Raw genomic sequence first — 23,152 nt, 5'->3', positions numbered from 1 at the left:
ACAGGGGCATTTATGGTAAACAGCCTCTAACTACATAACTGGGTGTCTAATTGGGCTGTTGGTGTGTGGAGGCGTGTGTGTCGCATTATGGGAGGTTTTGGAACGCAGCTGTCTGAAGACGGAGGGCAGTATAGGTCGGAGAAATCCCCTTAACTAGATCACCAGTCCAAACACTCCTGCTCCTGTCTCCTCACCATATAGGAACCAAACCCAGTCTCTGCTTTTCATGTGGCGGGGACAAATTGAGCAGGATTTTCATTTTGACTCATCCTTTTGTTAACTGTGACTTCATAAGTGTTCATATTCCTTCATAGACTACTAGAAGAAGCACATTGTGGTTTCAAGCCTAACCCCAATAGAGGTCTGTTCTTTTTCAGAAGCGGGGTGGAGCTGCTTGGGTGTAGTTTTGACTAAGTTTTGCCACATGTGTGGTTCAGCAATTAAAGGCCCGGCCCCGATACAACGCTTTGCCCTTTTGCTCTTTTAAACTCCATATATAAGCTACTATTAACAACTGATATACTGGGTCTAATTTTTGGTAGGCATGTGGTGGTGTGCCCTGCCCACTTGAGTTTTTTTCTTGTTTAATCTCTCCTCTGCATCACCGCAGCTAACACAGAAGACCATTGTACAAGCTCTCATCAAGGAGCAGCTAAAAGTTGGTGCAGACAGCTCAACATCGCTCACATTTTTCCTTGTGGGTCACTGGGACGCTATAAGGGAACGAGGTCACCTCTCGTACGTTTAGAGTAATCACCAATTTTTGCACAATTTGGTGTCAGTGAAATTTTAGTAACTTGACATACTGAGAGAGTTTTGGTACATTTACTGAACAATTTACCTCAGGTTCATACAATACCCTTGATAATCCCTTTTTTCCAGACACAGCCTAGAAAGTTGTCATTACCAATTCTGTCAAATTTATTGTTGATAGTAAATTTCAGCAAAGCAGGGGTGATGAATCCAACTTCAAATCATTTTCTGACATCAACCCCTTATCAGTGCTATTATATTTAATCTGCCTTTTTGAGAGCAAATGATACTCTTTAATTAAAACCAGACAGACATCCATTTATTTTTCATATAAACATACTTATGGAGAGAACACATCATCATGCAAACTGGTGACTTTTTACATACATACTTTTGCAGTGGTAGTAGTAGTTCCTCTGACAAACTGTCATTTCTCAGATAAGAGAGAATCATGTCAAGTGATGTATATTGTGTGTTCTATGATGTAATGGGAAACTGTATGTTGTTATGAAGTTATGTTTTACTGCCATTACCCGACCTTTGAACCCACATGAGCCCTTTTCCTGTGGCTCTTGTGTTTTTCCAGAGGCTGCGTCCTGGTGCTGACATGTCCTGATACCAGCCTGGTCGGTCTCTGCACCAGGCTTCCTCTTCCCACTCCCCTCTTTCTTTCACTCGTTTGCTATCTCTCTCTCCTTTTGCTCTCTTTGTCGCTATCTCTCCCCCTTTTTTTCTGCCCTTACCAAACTTCCCAAAACACAGAGCCATACTTGTTTTTCTCCCCTTTACATGAACTTTTTGCTCCTGCCCTTTTTTTCCCTGCGCAGTCACATGACACACACATGGTCAAATAACTGTGGGCTCAATCAGATGTCTATTTCTTCATTTTGTGGCTGCTTTGGTGCCAGACAGTTGAGCTTTTATGGGTGTGAGTTCTTATGGATTTGATTGAAGGCCCAGTTGACTTTTCTTTGGCTTCAAATGTTGTGTGAAATCCTACAAATGCACCCACAGCGTAAAAGCAATCTTGCTTCATGGCAGCTTTGACCATATAACTTAGTACTTGAGTAGCGTGTTTGTGTGTCCATGCTGAAATAATTATAAGGTGGATTATTTAGTACTTGACAGTAGTTTTTCTATCGTTTTTATGCCACTATTGGACCTGGATTTAAGATTCAAAGGATTTTAATGGTGGATGAAAAGTGGCAAAGTAAATGGCATAAGTGGGTTTTTTTAAATTTTGGTTTGATCATGTTTTAAGAGAGTAGTGCTTTTAACCAGTGAAGAATCTTTCTTTTTCTTTTTTTTGTGAGCGGAGACCAATTAAACCAACAAAGGACTTAGAAAGAGTGACTTAAAGCTATTTACAAAACCAACAAAAGTCCCTAAATCACACTTTTTAATATATATCACTTTAGTTCACTTTGCTCATTTGTGGATGTACTGTATGGTTGTAAGGCTAAACTCAATCAAATCAAAAGTACAATTCACAATAGCAGCCCTTTCAAAAATCACTGCTGTTCTTAAATGCAAATGCACCTGGTTTGGATGTTTAAACAAGGCTGGGCAATATGACAAAACAAAAGAATCAAAGTCGTTTTTTCCTCATTGGCTCTGGATCTATCACAATTTCATTTCTAGTCAACATCTTTCAATATTAATTTCCTGAACATAAACTATTGTAGCGTTCTGGTGTATGGAAACACGCCAAATTCATTCTGCTTGTTTATTTTCTGAACACAAGGGCTACCACACCAAAAAAGCAAGAGCAAAACAACAACAGTCTCAACTCACTAAAGCCAGTCTCCAAAACATCAACTTGTCGGCATAGGAACCAAGTGACATATACAAAAGCAACAACACATGAATAGTTACAAGAACAACAAAAGGTGTCAACCCTGAACTAAACACAAAATATCAGATCATTACACTATTAATAACTGTTATAAAAATAAATAATAAAAGTTCTTACAATGTTTGAACCCTGCTCCACACCACATGTTGAAAGAGGTCTACTGGCTGTTGACCTCTTGATTAAAAAAAAAACCCAAACATGTAATTAATAATCATAAATGACTGTATCTCAACTTCTATTAAATTTTTTTTTTATTAATTGACCCAATGTTTTGGAAAGTGTTGTATATACAGAAATAAATGTTTTTGTCAGGTCAAACCAAATGTGATCACAAAATGTTGCCTTTCATACCACCCTAAAAATGTGTATCACGCCATCTTGTTTGCCTCTATAGCCTCTTCTACATTTCAGAGAATTTGTCAGAGATCCTTCCTGTCTTCCTGTGGGTCATGCTCCATCCTGCTGCACGTCCTGCCACTTCCATAGACCTAAAAACCTTGACCGCCATCTCAGAGGAAAAATTTCTCACTCAAACTCATGTCTCATCCAATCACTTTATTTTTTCAATTGACCTTTTTGTCTCTTGCGTCACCAACCTCAGGAAATAAACGTGTCTCTTGCTCCTGCTTCCTGTTGGATTGGAAAAGTAGAACAGTGGTGATGAATGGGGCTGCGGAAAAGGGATTGTCCCAAATTTCTTTCCGGGTTGGTTTGCAAGTTATGATTACGATAAACAATGTAAGCAGCACCAATACACACCTTATCATAATTTGGGCTGTTCTGAATCAAGGCTTACACTTTGTAAGAAACACTATAGCCTGTTGGATCAAATGTGCTTTCTTCCTACATTTCATTGTCAGACCACCATAATCTTGCTAAAAGGAGGTCTTTGTCTACTTGAGGAGGAATGGGATCAAGAGATAGAAGACTCAAAGATGATCGTGAGATACAAAGCTTCGGCAAAAAGATTGGGTAAATGGAAACAATGGAGTTGTAAGCTGAAAACTACATCAGATTTCATTTTAAAAAAGCGCTGAAGCACTGTTCCTCCAACTGTGGTATTTTAGACATTTTGTTTAGCCCTAATGTCGACCTGACATTCTCCAGATTAAATGTGGTGGTACTCAAAGAGAGAAATATTATCTTGATGTTCTTGGTTTGCAAAGCTTGAGAAACACTGCTCTGAAGGCTATGTTGCTAAAATCTGCCTTTAAAAAGATGGTTGGCCTGTTTGACTCTTCTCACTGACGCATAAATGGAGCCATCCAGGTTATATTCAAAGACACTATCTCTGTTTTTGTTGTTATTTGTTTTCTTGATTTCTTATCAAATGAATACGATAAACCTACATGCTCAGGTTATGATTAAACATGCTCTAAAGCTGAATGAAATATAAAGTCTTAAAGTCTTATTACATTTTTTTTGAGATATAAAACAAACTTTGTTAAAATTAAACCTGCCCATTCTTGATTGCCCAACAGCTTATCTGGACAATAGCCTGTGTGAGCAGAGTGTGTCCTGCCATGTGTGAGTGCTATGACCCCTAACTTGATAACTGAAAAGGCCTGGAGCACCCTTTAGGAGAAAGTGCACATCTCTGTAGCAACAGCAGCCCCACGTTGGATAGCAACTACATCACCTAGCAACCTCCGGGGTCGGGGGTCACCGGTTTGGGCCCCCCCCTGCTGAACAAGCCCCTCCCTCTCACTGCACACCCCTCTTTCTTTGTGACAGGTTGCGATTGGTCAGAGTGCATGTGGATTTCAAGACGAATGTAGCAATTCTGAAGTGGGAATTCTGAAGTGCAAAACTGCAAAGCCGATAAAGTGATGGTGAAAATGCACTGGCAGCAGTTTTTGTTGTTTGGGGCAGTGCTGTGATCGGATGCTATCATGCCTCTTAAAGGAATTAGGATTTGGAGTCAGAAGCAGAGAAAGAATCCCTATGCACCAGGTAGGCATGCTCATTTCTGTGCTCATTTGAATAGGAAAATCCTGCTTCCACATTTGCTCAAGCACAATCCCGAGAGGGTAGTGTGTTTGTTGCATATATTTAATGGCCCGCAAAACTTTAGAAATAAATTGATGTTGTGGCGTTAAGAATGGCAAAAGAAAAGAATGGCAAAGAAAGAACGAAGTGAATGTGTTGAAATTTCTTGTGTCAGTTGTGGGGTACGGCACTATCAAAGCAGAACATTCAACACAAAAACTCTACACTTTGTCATTGTTTTTCGACAATTATCCATTTGTGTTTTACTTACAGGACATTTCATTCATAGGTTTTAGCTTACTGTTAGAGGGGACATTTTGAGGACTTTTTATTTTTCAACAGTTGTACTATTTTGTTATTTTTAATACTTATGACAATGGTCCTTTGTCATCATTCTGAAATTAAACCCAAACCCATAGCCTGTAGTTTTTGCGTTGTAGAATATGATTATGTCAGATTTTCACATAGATTCTATAATGTTGTGATGTCATGTGAGCACAACTTGTTGTATGTAATTTTCCACACATTACTATAATTTTTCAGATCATATATAAATACTTCTTTGTACTGATTGTTGTTTTTGTTGATGGTCATGTGCTGTGGTCACCCCCACATCTCTCATCATACATGCTGTGTGTGAGGAACAGGAGGGAAGTCTGTCCTGCGTGTCTCATGTCTGACACCTGATATCAAAACATTTACTTTTCACCATCTGAATAATGTATGGCCTATTATTGTATTATTGATGAGGGATTTTTTCCTTCACACCTGGTATAGCTTTAAAATCCATGTAAGTCTGAAGATACAAACTTTTCATCGATAGATAAGCTTTATTGTGCTGACAGTACTTTGAGAAAGCAGAATATTCATTGTAAGTGTCATACATGAAACACATTTAAAAAAAACACATCACAAAGAAAGACAACAGCTGTGGTCTAAGCTCATTTGTTGGAGTTCAGGAAGGCAGTTGCTTTTGGAATGAAGGTTTTTTTTTATATGTTTTTACAGGTCGGAGGGACCTTGCCTGATAGCTCTTGCCTGATGTTAATAATGTGAAGGAGTTATGGAGCGGATGAGAGGAGTCGTCAGTGATGTGTGTGGCCTTTCTCAGCACTGAGCCACTGTAGAGTTCAGACAGGGGTATTTGGACTCTACTAGTGATTTTGCCTGTCTGATTTATGACACTGGAGAGTTTTGATTTGTGTGTAACTGTCAAGAACTGGAGGCTGAAATTGATTATGGACTCTGTCATTTGTAAACCACTGTTAAAACGTCCCTATGTACATGATATGAAATGATCTCAGTTTCCTCAGTAGGTGGAGGCGCTGCTGTGCTTGTTGTACATTGACAGTATCGGGACATTTTTAGTGTTTACTTGGCCACTTCCATACAAAAGTTATTGCTTTCAATTGTAATTTATTTTGTTTCTGATTTTCATGAAGAAATAATAATATTGTAATATAGTTAAAGGTCATATAGTATATGCAATATTGACTCTTGTGAGCTTTAAGCCATGTGAGAATGTTGTTACCTCCTCAAAACCATATCTGGAGTTGTCTTTTGTTTTATTCACACATGTTTGTGTAACCCTTTATCATTAGTCTGTCTGCATCTCCAAAGCTCAAAATGTGATGTCATGAAGCAGTAGTTTTTTTAAGATAACAACTACCTTTTATGTTTAGTTCAGTAGAGCGTGGCAGTTCCAGAGCTGAAATTATCCAAATGAATCTGGTGAAGGTGTATGGAGTTTAAAAACACAGTGGAGCACTTCCTGTATTACCACATGGCATCACAAGGTGGAACAAAGTGTTTTCTGTTTGAGAGAAGAACTCAGCCTAAATATGCAGGGTTTGTGTGTTAAACATGTGTGAATGAAACAAAACACAACTCCAGATATGTTTTTGATGAGAATACAACATTATAACATTGATCAGAAAACAGTGTAATATGGGTGCTTTAAGAGGGCAAACTGTATTGTATGGCCAGTTGGTTTCTCACTGAGTCACTGGATTTGTACCTCACTCAGCTGATAGTTGAGGGCGTAGGCTTAAAAGGCAAAGTACTGAATGGTAATGTCATTTATCATCACAGTGTAACTACAGCATTTTCATTTCACTTTTTGACAATCTTGAGTCATTAACAGGAACCCTCTTAAGCAATATCACCAACCAGATCTGCCAGTAAATGCAAAGTCTTTTGAAACATGAGTCACACATGTCTGGATTCATGTCTGATGTCTCATCACTTTTTGTAATTTAATCTCACAAATTTTCACTTGTTTTGTGTTTCAAACTACTGATTTTGGCAGCACCTGTTATTTCAAATGTACACAACTTTTCCTGACATGTTTATTTAGCAAATATCACATTACTTCCTTTCCTTCTTAGCTTAGTCTAACCTCTATAACCTTGCCACAGATATTTCAGTATTATATTTGTGAGTATTCACATTTTAATTAAAATTATTCCTGAAACTAATAATTTTTTCCCTTTCTCTCCACATGACCTCCCCTTGCACTTTGGCCGCCATCTGACCTTTGTTTGACACCTATACAACCCACAAATTTAAAGGTAAGTGCTCTAATGTGACATAATATCAAATTTCACTTCCTCTAAATTATAAGATATCTTTAATTCTGCACAATCCGCAGTCGTCCTCTCTCAAACTGTTCTTGTGCCTTGTCATCAGTAGCTGTTCTCATATAATTTATGGCTTTTTGTTTAAATACTTTGTCAGTTGTTTTAGTGATACCTGAGGAAGTGGTGAGGTGAGTTTAGAAATGCAGGTATTAACCTGAGGGCACCCTGCTTCATGTGGGAAAAGACAGGCAAACAGTGGCTACTCAATGTTTTGCCAATACTATAACATAACCGCTTGGTGCCCTTGTATTTTTCTAACCTCAGCTTGTACAAATCATCTCACTGCCACCCACTGAGGGAGCAAAGTGAACAGCTTTGAATTACTACAGTCTTTGTCTGGAGCTAAAATAAAGAAGTGAAACTTGTTTGACAAGCTGACTAGATCCAAAGATTTAAAAGTCATTTTTGTTTTTATTGTAAGCCATAATCTTGACGTCTTCTTTTTAATAGCTTTGGGAAGTGGAATAGTGAAAGGAAAAAAGTATTTAAAGTATGCATTGACTGAGAGGGGAATGTTTTCAAATGATTACCTAATAAAAATATGTAGGCATATTATGTTTTTATTGAAATCACACTGAATTACTGAATCTGAATTAGTAATCTCAAATCCTAAAGAGAGGATTTATTTTCTCTTCTGTAAGTAGAAGAGTTATAGGATTTTTCTGGATACTTTCGTTTGCATGCCACTGTTGCTCACTTTGCTGACCAAGTGTTTTGCGCCGATGAGTAGTTGCAATACTAATTAATTGCATGGCCATATCACCTTGAAAATGCCTAATCTTGTTTGATCTTGGGAGCTAAGTAGGGTTAGGCCTGGTTTGTACTTGGATGGAAAACCTTAGGCAAAACCTTTTGCCCAGTATTTGTCCACCTTGCCTGGTGTGAATGCGATGTGTGAGTGAGTCATTGGTGATGGCCAGAGGGGCTGATGGTGGAGATTTGTGGCCTCTGTAAGTCTACCTCAGGGCAGCTGTGTTTCTCTCTGGCTAGTATCACGAATGAAACTAATTGGACAAATTTTAACTGAAGCCTACTATGTATGTTTCATATTGAATACTGTATTTTTGAAGCAACAGAGCTTTTATTGCCATAGAATCAATAACAGCCACTTGATAGATGTTGTCTGGCTGCATGCTGTTCATATCCTTGTTTCCTTATATTATATCATCTTAACATCTTTCCTCCTCTTGAAGAAATCACAAATCAAATCACAACATACAACAGGCCAACAACTTATGTAATCACAACGTATAAGCCTACTTTCATTTGTCCAATGCTGCTGCAGCACTGTGGAAATGATGAGGCTTGTGATTACTGTACAGTAGTGGTAGATTGCTCCTGTTGAAAGACAGTCAGACCGTGGCACCCACACACTGCCTTAAAAAGGGTCCTCCACTCTGTATGCTTGAATGATATTATAGAGCACTTTTATTAAGACTGTGATGACTGAAGATATAAGATGTATTCATCAAGTGCTTTAAAATGTCTCAAAGTTGACATTCCAGATCCCACGTTGGAAACCTTGCTCTTACATTCTATACTTTCATCAACATTCACCACACTAATATGCACGTCTAATGTTACTCTATCGTGCAATGGTAAAGTTAAGCAAACTTAGCTTTGGTTTAGTCTGTTAGTTAAAGGTGCCCCATGTCACTTTTCTGGTGGAGGGTCTGCCACCTGCTTGTTTGCAGGGAGTTACTGTTGCTTTGCCGGGAATATTTCACAGTATGGCTTTAAACCTCATCTCAATGTACAGAAACAGTTGACGCCCGCTCACTCTATGGATGTATTAAGGTTGTTTTAACAGCTTTATTTAGCAATCAGAGCACATGTGATTGAAGAAATGGCAAAGCAATATGGAGACAAGCAGATTACACAAGGGCTTCAACATCACACTTATAATCCACAAAGAACGTAAGCTGTAGCCATTTGAGCTTCACCTAACATGAGGAGGAATTTTGCCATCTTACAAAACCACTGTATTTAGACTCCTATTGTATCTCATGTCTTATAGTTTGTTTCCCATGCACCTATGAAACTGATGCTGGTCAGAGCACAGTGAGAGGCCTTGAGCACAGGAGATGCTTTTGGAATTTGAGATCAGTGAAAAATACACAATAGCTGAGGTTGAATTTCACTTTAGTTTTTGTACCAATATGTTCCTTGGCTAGTACTACCAATACCACATTTCCCATGACTGTTTGATGGCCTTTGTTGTGATTCAGAATGGACACTTGCTCCTTAGTTCACTTTAAAAGTAAAGATTTCCTACACGTCCTAGCTAGACACAATGTCGCCTACACACTAATGTATATATAAAGTAGGAGGGGCTCACCTGTGCCACATGCCACACACTGTGCATATAGGGCTCTGTGAGGGGAGAGCTTTCCCGTTGTGGACCATGCTGTGGGTGGAGGCCTGACCAGTGGCCTTTGGCTCTGGATCCGAGGTGGGCTGGAGTTTGTGTTTCAGTCCCTCAGCTCATGGACAAAGAGATGCTGTGTTTAAGAAAGACTGGGATGGATCAGATGAGGATAGAAAGGAAATGGGATATTAATGTAACTAGAGCTCTCAAATATTTGGGAAAATATATTATAGTTGATGGATTTTGTGCTTGTCATTTTTATGACAGAGAATTAATCTTTTTTTTCCCTTTATATTTTTAGGTATAGGTATCACACTATTATACTATTATTATTATTATTACAGCTATTGTGCAGAAATATCACCTTATATTACTGTTTGGAAGATAACACAATTTTTATTTTTGTTTTATCACATTGGTATTTTATGGCAACTTGCCCAATAGTTCTACTTTTATACCTCACACATTGCTAGTGATTTTGATCTTGCTTTCACTATATTGTATCTTGTATCTTTTGTGTATGGTTTTCATTACATCTATAGTTTTTGATAATTATGTGAAATCTAAAAAGAATATAGTGTTTGCCAGCTGGACGTCCCACCCACAGCTGATCTGGATGCTGCTCCCAAATCCCGTGCTGCATGACGGGGTGCTCCAGGGGCAGAGCTTGGACCAGGGCCATGCAGTGGCTCCATGTTGGTACATGAAAGCTGGTCTTTGTCCAGTATTTGGAAGAGGTTTATCCTGGCCTGATGCAAACTGGATAAGAGGGATCACTCAGACTAACTAAAGAGTGTGTGTGTTTGTTTGTGTGTATTTGAGACAGGTCCCAGCTGTAGAGGGCGACATGCCAGACCTTAAGTCAACCCCCATTGTCCCGTAACGGTCAGCCCGCCGTCTGCCTCATCAGCATAATTCACTCAGTCTGACTGCTGCTTTTTTTTAAATGCATTCTCACCTGTTTCTTAGTCAGTCTTATCACCCGATCATTTCACTATCTAAGTTCACAGATAATACTGTTATCTACATGTTGATAATTGATATACTGTTGTGTTGTGAAGAGACAGTCCAGACTAGGCCTAAACACAATTTACAGTAGGTAAGTGTTGAGTAAGAAATAACATGCTATCTAATCAAACATTAATTATCCATCTCTCTTAGCTCAGATATTGATTACGGTTAGGATATCACTGGTTAACAAAACATGTTGTATTACTAAAAATGAATACAATATACACATTTTATATATTAAGCAATAAGTAGTAAATATAGCAGTTATTGTTGTGACTGGCCTATTCCATACCACATACAGGCAGTTGTTTATCTCCGTGCATAGACCTACTGAAGCGAGGAGGCAGCTACTGTACTCTTAGATCACTCGTCCTGCATTTTATTAGTGGTTTCCTTTGGCTTTGTTCCCATTTGCGTGCTTGTTAAATTGTGTTATACGTGTAAACACATGGCATATAACTATCACCTTTAACAGGCCGGGCTCTAAATGACTACAGATGCAAAGGAAATTCAACCTTTGCCAAATGCTTTAAATATAAAGCAAAGTGTGCTTCTAGTTTGTGCTCAATGGCTGAAGCTTTTATTTGTTCATGTATTAGTTGCTGATAAATTCAATATTGAACTGCAGCTGCGCGCTCTGCACCTGTAGTCTCAGGTCCCTCTGGGGTTTGAAGGGGTTTGAGGGGGGCCTGGGGTTGGGTGATTATGCTGTCAGCCCACACATTGAACTTTGTGTCTCACACTGTCCATAGTCCTCCCCTTTAAATTCTGATACCCTCTCCTAGAGGGGCTCTGCTTTGTTATCTGAATGAAGTATCTAGAACGGTCTACATAGTTAATAAAAGGTGTTTAATTTCAATATATTGATAGCACCTTTTTTTACATACCACTCTGACTATGATTAATGTCACAATTTTCTTGGAGCCAAATTACTCACAATTTAGATTTTTTTTCACTATGTAAATGTAGTTTTAAAGAGGTAACTTAATTTGTCTGCTTCTTCTAAAAGTTCGCATTGCGTTTAGTTGAATCCACCTGTCACTCGGTTAGAGTATTGCAATAGGAAGGGTGGGTGGAAAACAGTTTCTTTTATTTGAGCATATAGAGCTGCATTCAAGAGAAAATTAGTGAATAATGTCTGCGATTTTACCAAAACAGCATATGTTTTTTAATTCACGATTATGCTCTACCCTGTATTTCACTTAAGAAACTTCAACATCGCTTACGTTTTACAACATATTTAATGCATTATACTACATTTGAACATACTAAGGCCATTACATTGCGCACCTTGTGTCTGCTGAAACAGTGGGTGGCAATGTAATAGTAGCTTACCAAACAATTACACTCCCATGTAAAGTCACCAGCCCTGCAAATGTTTGAAGTTAATGTGGTGGAACATCACTAGGGGAGGTCTGTGTAGATTGGATACAGTCTTTTGTCAGCATCCATTATTTAAACTCCATATTAACTCAGAAGGAAATATGATGGCGTGCCTATTGTATTTGTGCCAACTGCAACCACGTTTGGTCTGTTTATATATATATATATATATATATATATATATATATACAGTTTTCTTGTGGTAAAAGAGAACAGAAAATTTTGTGTTTTGACTGATGTTTCCTCCGAACAGCTGCTCGTGAAAAACTTGCTCGGTTAAAGTTTGGAAAAAAATAAAAGTGCTTTTGTCCAATGGCATTTAAAACCGGTTCTACTGCATGTTGACACCACACAAAAGACGCTCTGAACACTGTAGTAATAATAAACATTCAACAAGCTAAACTTTATTTATATTCTTTCATATTTTTAGATTTAGGTTTAATACAGTAGGACCATTTCACTCTTATCTAACACTATTTGGAGTAATGCAAATTCATTAGCAAACTATCCAGATATTACGTCAGAGTGTATTTTTCCACTAGGATTGCCATGTATGTGTAAACAGGCAAGCTACTGAGGAACTGTACCCGGCTGGAAAAAGTGTTAATCCTGATGGGATTCTTGTCTGGTGAAATATTAACTATTTATTTGGCTTTCAAATTGTAATAGGATATATTTAGCATTATTCAAATCTCATATGGTAATTGTTTGTAACCTTGTAGCTTTGATAATTTTGCTATAAAAACTGACATATACACTCTTTAATTCCTCTAGTAGGTGCCCTCAATTTCACCCAATGTTGAAGCTGGCACAAAATGTACTTGTGGTGCCATATAGAATAAAAGGCTACTATATCAAGGTAAATGAACTTCTCTTTTGTTCAGCTGTAGTTGCTGAAATGCTGTGCCATCTGTGTGTGATTTCAGTCTCCATATTAAAAACATTGAGCATATTGGGGCGCACATCTGGCGTAAGGTCCTGGACTGCTCCTTCACTGGGCCATGAATGATCAGGAATGCACCACCCGTCCGCCCCACCCTCTCTCCCTCCCTGTCTCTCTCGCTTTCTCTGTGTCTGTCTCTCTGCCTCTCTCTCCCCTTTTCTCTTGCTTTCTCTCTTTCCACATTTCTCTCCCACTCTCTACCTCTCTTTCTTTCTCCCCTTCTCTCTCTTTCCCCTTCTCTCTCTCTCTCTCTATACTGGACATAGGCCTCCTGGGTGTGTGCTTGTTTGAAGTGTGTGAATGGCCTGCTCGGATTACTACATTGTTTTTTTTTTTTATTTCTCCGGTAAAGCCACACTGCCACTCCTTCCTCAAACTTCTTGCTTTGGCCTGACCTTAATCCAAGATTAAATCGCTCTTAGATGGTTTCTGTCAGTATCAGCTATTGTTGAAATATGGAGACAATCCACATCAGATCATAAATCTACTATAGGAATTGTGTAGTAGTAGTAATACCTTCTTGCAGTACAGATGTCTTACACACTGAATGAAGTGATTTTGAATTTTCAGATGTTTCACAGATGTGGTTGGAAGTTGGATTGCACTCTTTGTCCAAATCCTTCTTTTTTTTTTCTTTGGTATCACACTTAAATAGAAGAATGTTATTATTGGCCGAGTCCACTTCAGCTGGTGCTTTGGGGTCAGGGATCAAAGTTCAGTACCTGCTTCACCTCTCCCCTTTTGTCTTCACTTAAAAAGGGTAGCTGGTACGGGCTTTTTCCGAACAATAACAGAATGAGCTTAACATACACACATAGTTTTCTAATGCAAAGCCAATGTGGGATTAATAGGCAGAAGAATGAGGGGATTTAGTTTCTGAGAAACTAAAGTTGACTTCGGGGCTTAGCACATGTCTAACAAAAATGTTGGAACATGCCCTACATTGTTCATCTGGGGGTCCAAATAGGGCAAGGCTTTTAACACTTAAGATCCTTATCATTTTACTTTGACTCATGTAAATAAACATGTAATTAGAAGATATGTAGTGTTTACAGATGTACTGATTGCAAAGAGTTCTGTGTCCAACATGCCTTAAGAGCTATCAGATATTCAGGCACAAACATTTTCTGCTTTATTTAACTTAAAAATAAGAACTCAAACAATGCAGGCCAGAGTTAAATTGTTTTAGTGTGGGAGTGCCCTCTTGTGGACAAAATGTACAACTACGTAAAAGTGTAGCTGAGACCACGCAATTCAGTTATATGTAAATATACCCGCTTGTAGTTTCTACACTAGAAATGTGAAATAGTGCACCAAATACAAATGAACACTTTTGCTGCTGCTTGGGTCCTGTCTAGAACTAGGAAGTATGAGAACATACGTCCTGTGCTCAGGTCTCTGCACTGGCTCCTGTGGCTCAGAGAATAGACTTTAAAGCAGCTCTGCTTGTGAACAACTCTCTCCATGGACCAGCACCAAAGTACATCTCTGACATATTAGTGCCATATGAACCATCTCACACTCTGAGGACTTCAGGGACCGGCCTCGTGCTGGTCCCGAGTCGGGACTAAACATGGAGAATCAGTGTTTCAGTTTTATGCAGCTAAAACCTGGAACAGTCTTCCTGAAGATGTGAGACAAGCCTCTACTTTGACAATATTTAAATTCAGGCTGAAAACGATTCTGTTTAGCTGTGCATATGGCTTAAAGAGTTTTTCTGCACTTTTCTCTTTTAATGTTAATTTTATGATGATTATTTGTGATTATTTATGTTTTGATTTGTATTTGTATTGTGATTTTAATGGCTTTCTTATTCTGTAAAGCACTTTGAATTACTTTGAATAGGAACTGTGAGAATAAACTTGCCCTGCCTTGCCCTTCTCATTAACGCTAGACTTTTCTTCTGTTCAACCCCTTTACCCACCAGCAGAGTGCAGTCTCTACTCTCATAATGTCCTTTGTGCCCCCACCACTCTCCCAGGCTTATGGAGGTGTGTGAAGTTGCTAGGCAGCAGCTCACCTGACGCGACATTTTATACTGTGTGACTCACCTTTTCCCCATCTCCCTTACCATTATAACAGCCAAACAGATTTGCCATGTTATATTATCTCTGGCATGATAATGTTTTAGGAATAGACTGTATACAAGGACTATTGTTGTTGGACCCTGAAAAGAATAAGGCTTACTCATTCAGTGTCATGTGTTGTTTCACCTTGACTCTCCCATCTTTTCATCACTGTCTGCCATTTTGAGATGGAATATTTTGTTTGTTTGATGGACTCCACTGATCCTGTTTCAGCTGCTTATTGGTGATATTTTGAAGACTTCCCCATTCAAAAGATATAATATTTTGTTTGCTTTGTTAATTACCATGGCAAAGGTGCTAGATTAGGGTAAACATATGGTGGAGCATTATGCATTAACATTAGACTAGTTTAGTCACAACATAAATCAATGATCAGTTCAAAACCAGCTGTATTTATTCATTGTGAGAATATTTACAATGGAAAACTAAATATTTAAATATTTTGGAGGGGTAGAAGGGTAATGTGGTTGTCGGCGTTGTTGTCGGCATTGGAAAGGTGAAGCCAGGGTTACTCACATGCCAAGGTTTAACCTTACAGGTCTAGAGCTGACAAATATGATGGTCTTTGTTTGGACAGTACAGAAAAAAACTATATAATACTAAATAAAACTATAATACTTTTACCCTTCATGACTATCTTTTTCATTTTTTTAGCATATTTTTGAGCAACTGTTCCTTATTTGTGTGTGTTGGTTGGATAGCTTGCTTGGTATGTTATTCTATATGTTTAGGCTTACCCAGGATACTGATGCCTTCTCGGCTCCTCTGACCTTCACCGTAAAGATTCCAACACCTCCTTCTTCCCTAATATAGAAATGCATCGACACAAAGGTTAAACATGCCTGCCTGCACTTATGTTACTTCTCTTGGTATGCTCCCCAATTTAAGCCATAGTCAGAGATTCTTAGCCTTGACACAGAGTTAAAGAAACCCTAATTTCACACACAGATTATTTGGTCTCCATTTTGCTAATTTGCCACTTTTGTACCTTAATTTTCATCTACTAACAAAATTTAGCTTAGTTTAGTTTAGTTTATAAGTTTGCATATATTTTCACAAGAACGAAAATGGGCATTTCATTTTGTAGCCACGCTGCTGAACACTAGATAACTAACAATAGTCTATGTGCTGAGCAAGCAGGTGTCCAGAGATATATTTAAACCACTGTATTTTCCCATTGTGAACTGTAATTTGATGTCTGAGCCACGTATTCAGTGACATAGTATGGAAATTATATGCACAACACTATAAAACACTATTGTTGTGAGATTACAGGGTTGAGACATTTGAAGATTATAAGATGGTTTTGTTGTAATCACACACTTCAAACAACGGTCTCTTCATTGTGTCCTCTTGCATTTCAATTTCTTTTGTCTTTTTTTACTTTTTTTTTTTTTTTTTTTAGCTTTTTCATAAATTTTGCATAATTTTTTGATGATTCTGTATTTTTATATTTTTGGTGGTCTTTGCAATGAATCGCCAGTGCTGGTTTCTTGAAAATAGAAAAAAAATGCATATATTGGGTGGAAATAAGGTGGGTTGTTGGGTCAGGACTAGTGGTGACCTATGACCTGTTTCCTGGCCTTTAGGGGATTGGTCTTTAAAACATATTTTCTTCCTGAAAAAAAGAAATCAATAATCCACACTCATTGGAAATGACCAGAGCTTGCAGATGTGGCTCAAGCTCTTATAATTGTAACTGAACAAGTAAATGCATGGGTTTTTACAATATAGTACAATACAATACAGTACAATATAGTTTGTTATAGTGATTTGTATAGTGGTTATAGTTATTTATATTATTTTTCTTCTCTCATGCATTTGCTGCATTGTAATGGTAGCAATGTGCCAAAAAGGCTAGCACTGGTTAATAAGTATCCTAAAATACTATGGTTTGTGTTGGACAAAGGTCTATGTAGTAATAACACGACTGCACGTGAGTTAGTGATTTCTCTGTACATTTACCAGTAACGTCTGTGATTGAGTGAAAGTGCTGATAATGCAGTTTCCCATAGAATTGGAGAAACAGCATTAGACAGGGGCCAGACATAACATAGGGGGTTCAGGTTTAAGTTTATATTTCTCAACTAAACATTGATTCTAGATAAAATTTCCAAAGGGAATTGGGCAAATTACACAGTGGTTTACTATATAATGGGTTTAAATGTTAACTCAAAGTGAACATGAGCTATATAATGTTATTGTAGACATGCATACTGACTACACCACAGAAACAAACTGGTCAGTTAGACCAGTTGACATTGGTCCACTACCTGATGAGCAATACATGACTACATATTGTTTCTTATTCGTTCATAGGACTATAAGGGTCTATTTAAATATGTATCCTAAATACTTGCTGTGTAAAATGCAAGCTCAACCATGAATGAAACACAATAATGACTTACTTGTTTCCCCCGGTTGCCACTTGGCCATGTTATTTGTGGACACACAGATTGCTACTTGCGTCTCACCTTGGTGGTCACATGCTGTTTTGTGGTTATGCATGGGTGGGAAAACTCCTCCCCTCCCCAACACATACAGCGCACCATAAAGACTTTGTTTTGATCTGACGGGCCTCTGCATGCTATTTTGGCCTTCCCCGAATACATGGTGGCCAGCTAAGTATGTGTGGGTATTATATTTGACAAAAGAATGTATGTACACCCTTTTCTTTTAGTGCCTGGGCTTTAAAAGCAGTTGCCACTTAGGTGCAGTTCTTTTGACTGACGTGTTTTGTTAAGTACGAACTGAGTTTGTTTTGCATATACCCATGGTAGACGTAGTTTGCTGCATAACCAGTTGCTCCCACCTCTTGAGGCAAACAGTTATAGCCCATAAAACTCTTAAGAGTCTCAACATGTTTCTAAATACATGCATCAGTTTGAAGATATGTTCTTATGGGCAGCATTTCTCTGGTTACTGTGGTAAGTGATTTGCGTATTGACCTGGTACATGTCATATCCCAGGCAGCCTTTCTAGACACATGCTCTAGGATGTATTATTCAAATATAGTAGAATAGAATTACACATAATCATTCGTATCAGCATTATTATTATTATTATTACATTCAAGTGGATTCAAAAATTTGGGAAAAATGCCATTGCCATTGGCTTTGTGATTTATGTGTTCAATCAAGATTCAACTTTGACAATGTAAACATCTACTTTGATTTGATAGTGATTATCTTGCAGCACTATTCCAAGTATGAAATACATCTCAACTAATAAATTACTCTCTATTTTAATAATAAAAGCTATTAAGACAGCATGCGGTATTACCAGTAATTCCATTGAACCATTTAGTGTGTCTCAATTTCATAAAAGAATTCACCTTAGGGACCCACAGCTGACCTAGAAAAGTAAACACACGAGTATAGAGAGAAAAAAATGTGCAAGCCTGGAGCTTTAGGGAGGAGTGGGTTACCATGCCTTCGAACGGTGAGTGGGAGTGGCCAACGCATGGAGTGAAGGAAGAAGGGACAATCTCATATTTCAGCACCGTGGCTCTAAGGGCTGGGTGTAATCCTAACCCTTACGCTCACAACAGTAAACTTCACCGGGACAGAGACACGCTAACTTTTTGAGGACCCGAAGAAGGACCAGGGCTGCAGGGAATCCTCACCAAAGGATACTTCTGGAGTGGACTTGGCCAACTTAGGCAGCAGCAGGTGTGGATGGCTTCCTTGGTTCCTTTGACCAATCATCTCATGGGAAATCCAGTTGTCAACCTTTCTCACACCAGAAGACCAAGTCTCCGCTCTTTTGTTCCAGCCAGATTTGTGAATTAAAACAACTTCTACGATGGAGGAAAACTGATTCTTGATTCCTGAAAACTAAGATTCTGAGAACAATTTGAATAATGCAATCAGTTGGATTTTGCAATGATAGCAGAGAATGAATATGTTTACATTCACGTGTTTTGGAAGTGTTACCCATGTGGGACTTGGAATAGAACGGGGGAGACTGAACCCTCCTGTGTGGCTTAAATGAGTTGGTGCACGTCAGCTGTCTAGTGCATGCCATCAACTGAAGATAACAACACCAAAGAGCACACGCGCTCGGCCATAAACAACATCTGATGACTGCTTTTGATTAGGAAGCAACTCGTGTCATTTTAACTATCGCTCTCCACCCTGTTATGCCTTGGTCGGAAGTATGACAGCCAAGAAAGTATGTGCATAGTAGTAATAGTAGACGTAGTATAAATGGTAAGCAGCGTGTGTAACAGTGGCGTGGTGGTTTTTCAGATAGCTGGGATTGCCTAATTGCCTCTTTTGGTTTTGGGAATAGTGCCCAGACTTCTAAAGCACAAAGGAGAGAAGAAAGAAGCAATTATTTAGGCTGACTTTTGGATCTTCTCGCAGATGCAATGGCTCTGGAAAATCCATATAAAACTTTAACACTTTTTGGACTGTGGATTATGCCAGTTTGGACCTGAAATTTAAATATTTGGGTTTTCTGTGGGATTTCATAATCTGGATTACAAACTTTAACTACAATCTACATTTGAACATCGGCAGATTATAGATTATAACTTTCAAGGCCACTTTGCTTGCTGCTGCATTGGTCTTGGACTCCTGCAAGCATGAGAGGTGATAGGAGATCATCTTCTTTTCGTAAGGACAAGCCTGTGGGACTGTCTCGTGCCCTCAGTTGGCTCAATGTGTCTACTCTGTCCCGCCAGAGCAGACACATGTTCCACAGTCAGAGCGAGCTGCACAGGCGCCACACACTGTCCCGCACTCACCTCCACAATGCTAATGGAGAGGACCCACACGATGATGACAACTGGGTGTACCAGCCTCAGCATAAAATCGGTGAGAAAAACAAGAATGTTGGTGGGTTTTACCATTCATCAGCATTACTGCAACTAAAATAAAGTACCATTCAGTGAAGCATGAAAAGAATAGTTGTCTATAATCTCACCATCCAAAGTTTATTTAAAAAGCATTGAGCACATACGTTAAATCTGTTTTGTTTTACTGTGGCTCCAGGGAACATTGGAAATAGAGTCAAAATTTACAGGTTTCATTAAAGGAGGAATATGTAACTTCTTTCTTGTCGCCATGAAGATGTTATTCTGTTGCCTAGAATGTCCCGCAGTATGGCATTTGTCTATGGCTCCCATCTCCATAGACACAAGCAGATGGCACCATCAGTTACAGTTCAGATCTGCAAAGATGAGTCCATTTACAATGAAGAATGGATGTTTTATTAAGGTATATTCAGCAGTAAAAACTATTTTAATAATACTTACAATAACATCTCCATCAAGACAAATAATTGTCAGAACCTCAAAAGAAATTAAAGAGTGCATCCAACATTTTATTAGACATTGATTTATTTATTTTTATAATTATGCCTCTGCGGTTACATTGGCATTGCATCCTGTTTTCCTTCTATCCCAGATATTTGATGTTCTTTGTAAACTATACAACTGAAACAAATACCGTAGACTTTGATGCTTTCTATACTCTGATCAAGTTTGAATGGATTTTTGTCCTTACACTAAAACAGGAAGTCAGCCGGTGATTTGTTTACAGGGATAAGCAAAGCCAAGTGGGTCACTGTTTTAATGACTCCTTGTTCTCCATCTTGGAGCACTTCCTGTTCCAGTCTGAAGCAAGTGCATTGTCTGTGGTTGGGGTGTGGGCAAAGTTCCTTTGTATGTGATAGCTTGACAATGACGTAATGAATGAGGGGGCACTGTTTGGTGATGTCAGGAGCTGGTGGTGATGAGTGGATCTGGCTTTTACATTTGTTACAGTCTAATTATTATGCCTTATGCCTATCTTATTCTTACCATTAGTTTACCTGCTGTTGGATTGGCTTAATGGGGTGAGATAATGGATTTTTTTGCTCTCAAAGTATCAAGTTTCCAGGTTAAGACCATGATTTATTTATTGTGTAACTGGATATGTGCCAAAATTATAAGTTGTTGTAACAAAAGGGACATAGCCTATTGCAAATCAATACTGTGGTATCGGCAATATAAGGCAATATTTACTTCATATTTCAATGTTTTTACTTAAGCCCTTATTCAAAATATGCTTAGCCTGTATGGTTGTATGGTCGTATGTCATAAACAACGCTCATTTGTTATTTGGTCTCTATGATTTGTTTGTAACACTAGTCATCATAACATTACAACTTGTAAAATCAATCTTGACATTAGATTTAAAAAATATATTTTTGCATAATTTTCACTGGCAGCAAACATCTGCCGTGTTTAGAACAGCTCCATTGTCTGTGACCTGCCCCTGTCCAAAAACAGCTAAGGGCTCGGGTGGTTTGAAGTGTCTACATGGTACTGTTCAGAGTCTAAAACAGGAGAGAGAAATTTGTGGATTTGTTATTAGTTAAAGCAATTATTAGATATTGATTGGTGTGGTGAGGTTCTTGTTTTGAGACATTTGCTATGCGTATTCAAATCACTTGGTTAGTGGTACATGGTATTTTGATACATTTTCTCTATTGATTTTAGAGTGGTCAGATTCAATTTAACAATGAAGAAACAACTGTGGTTTATTTTGGTAAAAGATATGTTCGATTTGCAGAAATTAACATGATTTGAAAATTAAATTATTGTATTATAACTTGCACACAAACAATTTTTATACTCTATTGAAAGCTGCTCAGCACTAGGATACAGAAAGCATATTCAGTAACTTTTTAATTAGGCCAAAGCTAAGTAAGAATCCAAATTTAAGACCAATGTTAATTACTTGCTTTAAAATTTCGTGTATCATAAGTCAAGCACAAGTTGTTGACATTAAAATTGTCCCTGTGGTACATTTGACTCTTCATTTCTGTCTTATATAAGTATAAATCTTGTTGTTGTTCCTAGCTGAAGGCGGTGTCATAGATGGGTCAATGAAAAGACATACATGTAACTGCACTAGTACCACACAGGAAATCTCCTATAAGAGTACATTTCCAGTTTGAGCCTCGTGTTTGTAACATCTGCTGCTACAACGAGACACAAGGGCCAGTGGTGCACCAAGCCTGTGTATAAATATAGACCCAAAATGACTGCCCGTGGCTCTTAAACATGTAATTGTCACGCAGTTTCCAGCCTCACTGTCTGGATGTTTGGCTCGTTTCCACAGTGACAGGAGTGCAACGGCACACGCACAGCCATGGCTTACGTTGACTTCACCCTCTGGAGCAATTAGATAAAAGGAGCTGTCTGGGACTCAAGTTGTGATTGGGTGCTTTTGTTCAGGGTCAATTGAGTTAAATTGAATTGAGTTAGATCTGAGTAAAAGGAAAGGAACTTATTTGCTACATATTTACTTAATGTCTTCATATAATTGTTATGTTTAATTGCATTTAATTAGCATCCATGATTGCCAAAATAATGATTTGGTTATATTAGAAAAGCATCCAAGTACTTCCTTGAGTGCCTAAAAGTTGTCAGATAATTACTTCTTGGTCCACTATTGTTACTGCTCTTTCAATACAAAAAAATAATGTTAGATCTTCTTCTTGGCATTTTTTTTCTCAAGACGAAGGTCTAACTACCCCACCCCAGTCTTAGCCCCTCTGACCTTTCGATCTCCAGAGTAAATCCTGTTTTGGCACCGTTGCAAAGAGGGAAATCTGGGGTTTATATGATTACTGCATCTGACTGTATACTGTAAGAGTCTTTGCCGTTTGACATCTTGTAAAAAGCATGTACTTAGATTGGAATTTACTTGCTGGCAAAAGAAATTGGACTATGTTAACATGTAAATCTGAAGAGTCACTATTTGGGGTAAATGTGGTTTGCGTTTTAACCCGTGCTAATATTTCACAGTATGCTTGGTGTCACTTTATGTAGGCTAATAGCATACTGACCCAACTGGCATGTCCTTTGATGTTGTTATTAAAATGCATTATAAAGCATATCTGCCTTTAGGAGATGCTTAGTAAAATTTGAGCAGATCTAAACTCTTGCGTAACGGTTTTGTCGATGTTTTTTGGACTATTTATTGTAGAAACATGGCAGGGCATACCCCATACTTATCGTCATTATGTAGTTTGTGTGTAAATCCAGATTAGCCCTTGATTATTCAGCCTGTATAAACTGGCATAGCTTCGTAAAAGACAGAAATCTGGTGAAGTGGCCGACAGCCCAGG

General features: G+C 38.4%; 1 protein-coding gene across 4 annotated transcripts in view; it reads left to right on the top strand.

Moving 5' to 3' along the window:
* Window positions 1–23,152, top strand: part of nhsl1b (NHS-like 1b) — an 82,473-nt gene that overhangs the window by 14,660 nt on the left and 44,661 nt on the right. For 2 of the 4 annotated variants that reach the window (XM_033991220.2, XM_033991218.2), the window contains exon 1: window positions 19,274–19,848. The exons of the other annotated variants lie outside the window; for them this stretch is intronic. In XM_033991220.2, the coding sequence (XP_033847111.1) occupies window positions 19,617–19,848 (232 nt within the window). In that variant the 5' untranslated portion in view covers window positions 19,274–19,616. Of the gene's footprint in view, window positions 1–19,273; window positions 19,849–23,152 lie in introns of those variants that run through there. 4 annotated transcript variants of the gene reach the window in all.

The sequence above is a fragment of the Periophthalmus magnuspinnatus genome, chromosome 24 (genome assembly GCF_009829125.3).
Source record: "Periophthalmus magnuspinnatus isolate fPerMag1 chromosome 24, fPerMag1.2.pri, whole genome shotgun sequence".
Lineage (NCBI taxonomy): Eukaryota > Metazoa > Chordata > Actinopteri > Gobiiformes > Gobiidae > Periophthalmus > Periophthalmus magnuspinnatus.
Note: the sequence above shows the minus strand (reverse complement) of the source record. Positions and strands in the feature narration are given on the sequence as shown.